Source organism: Pyrus communis, chromosome 14 (assembly GCF_963583255.1).
Source record: "Pyrus communis chromosome 14, drPyrComm1.1, whole genome shotgun sequence".
Taxonomy (NCBI): Eukaryota; Viridiplantae; Streptophyta; class Magnoliopsida; order Rosales; family Rosaceae; genus Pyrus; species Pyrus communis.
In genome coordinates this window covers 10,066,012-10,073,055 of record NC_084816.1, presented here as the reverse complement: position 1 = coordinate 10,073,055, position 7,044 = coordinate 10,066,012, and the positions used below count along the sequence as shown (strand labels likewise).

At 37.0% G+C, this 7,044-nt stretch overlaps 1 protein-coding gene across 1 annotated transcript; it reads right to left on the bottom strand.

Moving 5' to 3' along the window:
* Positions 1-331: 331 nt before the first annotated feature.
* On the bottom strand, positions 332-5,786 carry LOC137715373 (glucomannan 4-beta-mannosyltransferase 2-like). The gene is made up of 9 exons (XM_068454677.1): positions 5,019-5,786; positions 4,780-4,878; positions 4,265-4,517; positions 2,778-2,888; positions 2,168-2,304; positions 1,948-2,061; positions 1,661-1,860; positions 1,330-1,572; positions 332-1,018 (listed from the first exon to the last, which is right to left on the bottom strand). Exons 1-9 carry the CDS (start codon positions 5,346-5,348, stop codon positions 856-858), a joined length of 1,650 nt encoding a protein of 549 aa, XP_068310778.1. The 5' UTR covers positions 5,349-5,786; the 3' UTR covers positions 332-855.
* Between the last annotated feature and the right edge of the window lie 1,258 nt (positions 5,787-7,044).

Sequence of the window (7,044 nt, the reverse complement as noted above, 5' to 3'; positions counted from 1 at the left end):
AATTCAGTAGGCCAAAAGAAATTTAATGAATCATTAACCATTTCTTAAGATGATCGTATACACCGGTATTTTGGTCACTAGATTATTGTTCATTGAATACTTAATTAAACATCCAATTATCCATTGCTTCAGTGAAATGCTATATACTACACCATAATAGAATTTTCTAATTTCTTCCATTATGATTGAAAGAGTTTGCTATACCTAGCGTAGTCACCAACACACAAGCAAATAGTCGACTCCTAGTCGTTGATGCATGTGACGATCACACTGCATCAACGGATAAGAGTTGTCCTGTCAAAAAATGGTTACTTTGTAAAAATTGGATTGGTACAATCTAAAATCACTACTCATATATGATGATTATCAAATGATAAGTAAATTCTGATTACAAGTTCAACTAATTTGTTTTCTTTTTCAAACCCAAGAGCTTATTCCCCACAATCCAAGGAAAACTATAAGAGGCAAACCAAGAAAGAAGAACAAAACTTCACAATTACAAGCAATCCATTTAAAAGAAAAATACTACAATCTCCTTGCCCTTGAAAAAGAAAATGACATCTGCCTCTTCCTTCACAATTCACTCTGTATAATGTATTCAACCATTCGTTCTTTCTCTGAAAATTTCCAAGTTTACTCGAACGACGACATGAGATTCGTTGAGGAAGACGCAGTAAGAACCTTTCCTTTCCTTTCCTTTCCTTTTTTTTTTTGCCGGCAAGATGAGTTTTAAGGAACCCCACTTACTTAAATCTGTGTTGAAGAGGAGAGAGATGCTGGCATGGCATGAGAAGCAATAACTGACCGGTCTGTGTCAATAAAACCTATATAGAATTTAACCACGAAGCGCTGCCACTAAGAGCTGGGGATGATGGTTCCAACGTAGCCAAATCCGCAGATCAAGAACGTAATGGTTTGGAGGAAGAGGTATACGAAGTAGTTGTTCTTCCCGTGCACAAAGTCGTAGCATCCACAGATGAACAGAAACACCCCGAATCCCAGCTCCAAAAGGTGAAGCCTGTTAAAAATTAAAATTGAATATTAGGTGAGAATGGTAATAAAAAAAATAAAGAGTATACGAACAATCTCGGGATGCTTTCTTGTATATTAATAAACTTATAAACGTTTATAAAACAAAGCAAAGATTTGTTGGAAAAAAAAAAAAAAAAGTTAAGGAGCATGTGATTGGTTTTGTGCCAATTCTTAGAGTTATGCAGAAGAGACAGAGCTCTCTGTTTGCCAGTTAAAATGTGGTGTCAATGCAAATAGTTACAAATTTCCATGCACATTGCACATGACAAAATAAAATAAGCGTACCAGAAATTTTACCTGTTTCCGAACTTGAATCGTGGCCTTTTGAAGAGTTTGCTGGCAGATTTAGTCTTGTTAGCATCTGCTGCTTTGTTCTTGGCAGCCTCTGCTGCTTTGTTCTTGACAATATCTCCAAGCTTTTCAGTGACAACCCACTCGTTAGATCTCGCAGTTTCTAGCAGGCCAATCAATGTCGCCTTGGTGCGGTGCAAAGACATCACATTCTCAAAAAGAATCCAGTAAAACAGAAGGTGAATTGACCTGTAATTTTCAAGAAGAATATTAATATGTGAATCCTATAAAAGAACACATAACAAAAGACAACTGATCAAGAAATCAAGTGCGAGACCTTGGGGTTCCAACGGAGTTTAGAATGGTGATGATGGAAGGAATATATACTGCTCCCCAGATTGGAACATAAACTTCAGGAACCAAAATGGTCAGAGGAAGTACAACACAGTAAAAGAAGAAGGTCACCATGTGAGCAATGATCTTCCGGACAAAGAAGAAACTGTATATGGTATAAAATTTCTTCCACACTGTAACTTTCTGCAGCTCCATACGAAAAACACAATTAGAAGATATAAATATGAAGGAAGAAGGAGAAATCTCATTAGAAAAACACAATGAACTCACCTTAGTTTTGATAATCTCCATCGCCATTTTCCTAAACAGATTAGCAGGACCACATGACCATCGGTGTTGCTGGAAACGGAAGGCATTGAAAGTACTAGGAAGTTCACTTTTCACCTGAAACAAATAACATGATCAGGAATTGTGCTCATGTCATCTAATTACTTTCCCTAAAACTTGAAGCGCTACGGACAAACCACATAATTTGTACAATGCAGTATACCTGTAGGTCACCGAGATACAAAAATTTCCAGCCTCTCAGACTAGCACGAACAGCAAGATCCATATCCTCCACTGTCGTTCGGTCTTTCCACCCTCCTGCCTCATTGATAGCAGCAATTCTCCATACACCAGCAGTCCCTGCAATGTTTTCATATGTCAACTACAAGATTACAAATCTAAAAATAAATAAATACAGTAGAAAGTTACTGGAAGAAGAAGTAATTAGTAATTACTGTGACCTTATTAGTAACTTGACAATTAGATTCTCAGTTGACTATCTGTATAAGACCTTAAAATTTACTTGTGTTTTAAAAGTCAACGTCTGCATCGGTATGGTTTTAATCCAAAACATATTAAATCAAAACTTGATGATGATTATGTAAATAATTATGATGAGGATGATGGCAGCATAACATGGCTGCCTGCATTTGCAGACTTGGTCAATTTTCTACTTTTCTCATCTGTTCCATTCACTCTCACACACCAACTATTTTGCGTTTTTAATTAATAAGCAGCAAGAAAAGAAAGAGACATATTACCGGAAATAAAATTAAAAAAAAAAAAAGGACAAATGGTTTTTGAAAAAAAAATGAAAATTTAGAGGCCTTTACCATTGAAGCCAAAGAAGGCATGAGTTGCTGAGCCAACTTCTTGCTCAACTGTGAAATGGTAATCCAATGACATCTCTTGCATTCTTGTCAACAAGCACTCATCCGCATTCACTGCAAAACAAACCACATACCAAAATTTAGCATTGGAGCGACCGTGTTCAAAACTATTCTAAATTACGAAGAAGTAAATTCAGACACTCTTTTGTCCGACTGACCTCACTCGCATATGAATACTGACAGAAGAAAAAGAAAGTGCACAGCGTAAAATAATTAAAGTAAATTCAAAGAATTAGATAATATGTGGACCCCGTCAATAATAGGAAAAGTGGGGAGTTGGTCTCGTGGTCACGTGATACAAACGAGGGTCGGCCACGACAGCATGAGCACAACAAACCAAAGTGTCGGTAAAGCAGAGAAAGAGGTCCACCACAGGGCTAACTGCCCCTCCAGTTTTAGCAAACACCACGTGGACAGTGCCCTAGCAACCAAGGGTCACCCTTGGGGACAGGTAAAATGACGTAACTGCCCCAATTACTTTCCGGAAATTGACCATGTTCCGGCATCTCGCAGAGTAGCTGACCGTTTAAACCGTACAATCCGGGGTTTACCTAACCCAACTTATAATGTCAACAGAACCACCTTACTTGTTTTGCAGCAAAATGACAAACCTACCCCGCATGTCCAGCATCTGATCGTGCCGGATCACATGAAGAAGGTGACACTGACTTTTGTGACTTAGGGGAGGATAAGGATTGATATCCTATGTTAAAAGGACTCTCACGTCATTTAAAACTAGGTTAAATCATTTTCTTGTCAATATGACATGTTACGTTGTTGTGTTGTCAAACATGTGAATCACGGCCAAAACGTGAATTGGAATCACGGCTTTACTCTATACAGTTGTTCCACCGACTCGATTAACAGTGTGACTATATACCATATAACACAAAAACATTTGTCTTTAAATTAGGCTAATTGAAACGTAATCTGAAAGAGAGACGCTGATTAATGGCACTAAAACTGACAAATTAAATAAGAATCACACTAATTTTGTGTCGGTACTTCCTGATATGGTTCCCAATCCAAACCCTTGTGTAGAAATAATGAGAAATTTTTCAGGAGCACGACCAGTACACTAAGTGTTATAATACAAGTGATTGAAAATTTTTACTTCTTTTTAAGTATTCAACAACTTTTAATATCATACCAAGAATAGAAGACATAGCCAAGAAGGGCTGCTAAGTGGGCCCGACCGCGTGACTAATGCAAACTACCAACAAACGAACCCGCCGACGAAAACAAAACCCAAAGAAAAGGAAAAATCCAAGAAAACCAGACCACCGACACTCTCCGGAAAAAAATAATTAGCGCAATTAAATCGTAAATAAACCAAATAATATCATATAATTAACGATTTAACAATAACAATAAAGTAATTTTAATAATTAAAAATCAGATATTGGAGTTAAAACTCAGAAATTAATTACCGAATCTCCATCGAGCTTGAACCAAGGCAATGTCTGGGTTGTGGACCAAGAATGGGATGGCTCGCCGGAGGTAGTCGGGCTCGGGGCGGAAATCGGCATCGAAGATGGCGACGTACTCGCAGTGTTTGACGTAGCTGCGTTTGAGTCCTTCCTTCAGGGCACCTGCCTTGTAGCCTCCCCTGGTTTCTCTGATTTGGTACCTTATGTTTATCCCCTTGCTTGCCCACCTCTGGCATTCCAGCTCCACCATTTGCTGCAAAAAATTTCAGATTATTTATTTGCCGATTTTATTGAAACCCCACTTGCACATTGTGAATTGGAACAACCCCATGTCAGAAATTGGGTCTGAAATCAAAAGGGTTGCTCCAAAACATTCAATTATTGGTGTTTTTTCAGTGTGGCATTTTATCCAACACATTGAGATCTTTGGAGCTCTAACTAATGGACTAAAAGGAAGAGGACCCATTGAAAGGATGATTTTTTTTAATTGGAGATTTGGGAGAATTGTTTTTTACCTTGATTGTAGGGTCGGTTGAATCATCAAGGACTTGGATCACGAGACGATCCGACGGCCATGAAAGTCCACATGCAGCTCCAATGGAGACCTTGTAGACCTGCCCAAAAAGCACCACACTTTAAGGCTTTTCATTTGGTTTTTTCACAAACCCAGAAAATAAAAATGGCAAAAAACAAAGAGAATTTGATAGCAACAAAAACAAGCATATATATGACATATATGTGTGTAAGAATATACCTCTCTTTCATTGAACATGGGGATTTGGATGAGAACAGGAGGAAAATTGGAGCTTCCCAGTTCAAGGTCGTCCTGAATGGGCTCGTATTTGTAGCGTTGCTCTGGTTTTTTCCAGAAGAGTTTGACGAGAACGATGACTACTCCCATATAAACCCTCTCAAAGAAGAGCATGAGAGACATGGCCAATGAGACATAGACCCCAACTGTGAGCAGAGGGACTATCAATGGCGCTTTGATTAGCTCCCATGTCAGCCCAATTTGCCCTGCAAATTCATATGTCCCTCTCTGAAACGTTTCTGGTATCAGAATTTGGGTTGTGGTATCAGCCATTGTACCCACTTCACACTCTCTCTCCTCTCTCTCTCTCTAGAAAAGAACGAGACAGAGATACTAATGAACAAACTGGTTGTTCAGATCTCTCTCTCTCTCTTGCTTTTGTATGAAATGTGAGCAATGTGAATGTGGCTCAAGGTTTTATATGGGGAAAAACAAAACAATGGGCCGGAAAATCTTTTGATTTCAGGAAAAAACCCAGAGAGGGAATTAACAAGGCACAAAAATACAGATTGGCTCTCTCTCTTTCTCTCTTCACTCAGAAGTAGAAAGTACAGAACAAAAAAAGATTTCTCTCTCTCTCTCTCTCTCTCTCTCTCTCTCTCTCCCCTCACTTTCTCTCTCTAAGATCTGTGCCAAACCAATGCCGGTTCCGCCTCTTGCCAAAATGCAGCAGAGGGCAGGACAGAGGTGTGGGAGCAAGAGAGTAGTGAGAGAGAGTATATGAAGGGACTGAGGGAGAGAGAGAAAAAGAGTCATTTTATAGTCAGTTTTGGTCCGATTGGGATTTGCATATTAATTTCTATTTATTATTTTTATTTTCCTTCTTTTTTTGCCAGACTATTTGTATTCTAATTTACTCTGTTTTTTAGGTAGATATCATCGTTGAGTAATCAAGAGAATCCTTTTCCTTTTAACTGTTCTAACTCCAAGTGTGAGCCGATTCATTATTGCCCATCCTTTTACTTGCTTGTTGCAAATTACAAGGCATAATTTCTTTCTTTTTTGTCAAATGAAAGGGATATTAACTAATTTGACAATATATATATATATATATATATATATATATATATATATTTACCAATTACTTTTACAATGGGTCTTTAACTATGCCACAACATATTTAATAAACTCGCGTATAATAATATATGTATTAAACACGTATGTATTTTTTTTTAGGAAATTGTTATTGGTACTTCAAAAATTTCATTCTACACTTCAAATTTTCTATATTTGAAAAGAAAAATGCACTTATAGATGTGTAGAATGAGATTTTTGGAATGCCAATAACACTTCTCTTTTTTTATTAAACTTTCGTGTTCAATACTATGAATAGTATAAACAAGATACTAAAACTTCAAAATACAATACCCGTACTTACGTATTGTTCACTTTTATAACATGTTATTTTCATATAAAATTTACGCATTGTGCACATATAATTAATTAATTAAAACAATTATTAAATAAAAAAATGGCCGAATTTTTTTCAATGTATTATTTTAGAAAAGGTGCCGAATAATACACATACGTATTTTTCATGTACAATACCCATTTTCATATTTTAATAACTATTTGTAGCAGTAGCTACTTAATACTACATTCTAGTAGTATTCTTCACTTATGAGTGAGAAGTCCAAGGTTTGACTCTCGCAGATGATGAATTTGATTCACCCATTGTGTAGGTTATCTTAAATCCTTGTGCACCTAAGTAAATGCATCATTGTATTGTAAAAATCTACACCACAATGAGTCACAAGGTGTTAACGCTCAAAACTAGGAGGTCAACAAAAACAAGTATGGTAAACCTTCGGAGGGCTTTGGATATGAAGCTATTTTATGAACAACAAAAGAATTTAAGTGGTTTACCCCTAAAAAATAGGCTACGTCCACTGTCATGATTTGATATATTTTGATGTGGATTACAAGAGCACTTTACAATAATGTAATGTAATTTTCTCTCCTTGATCCG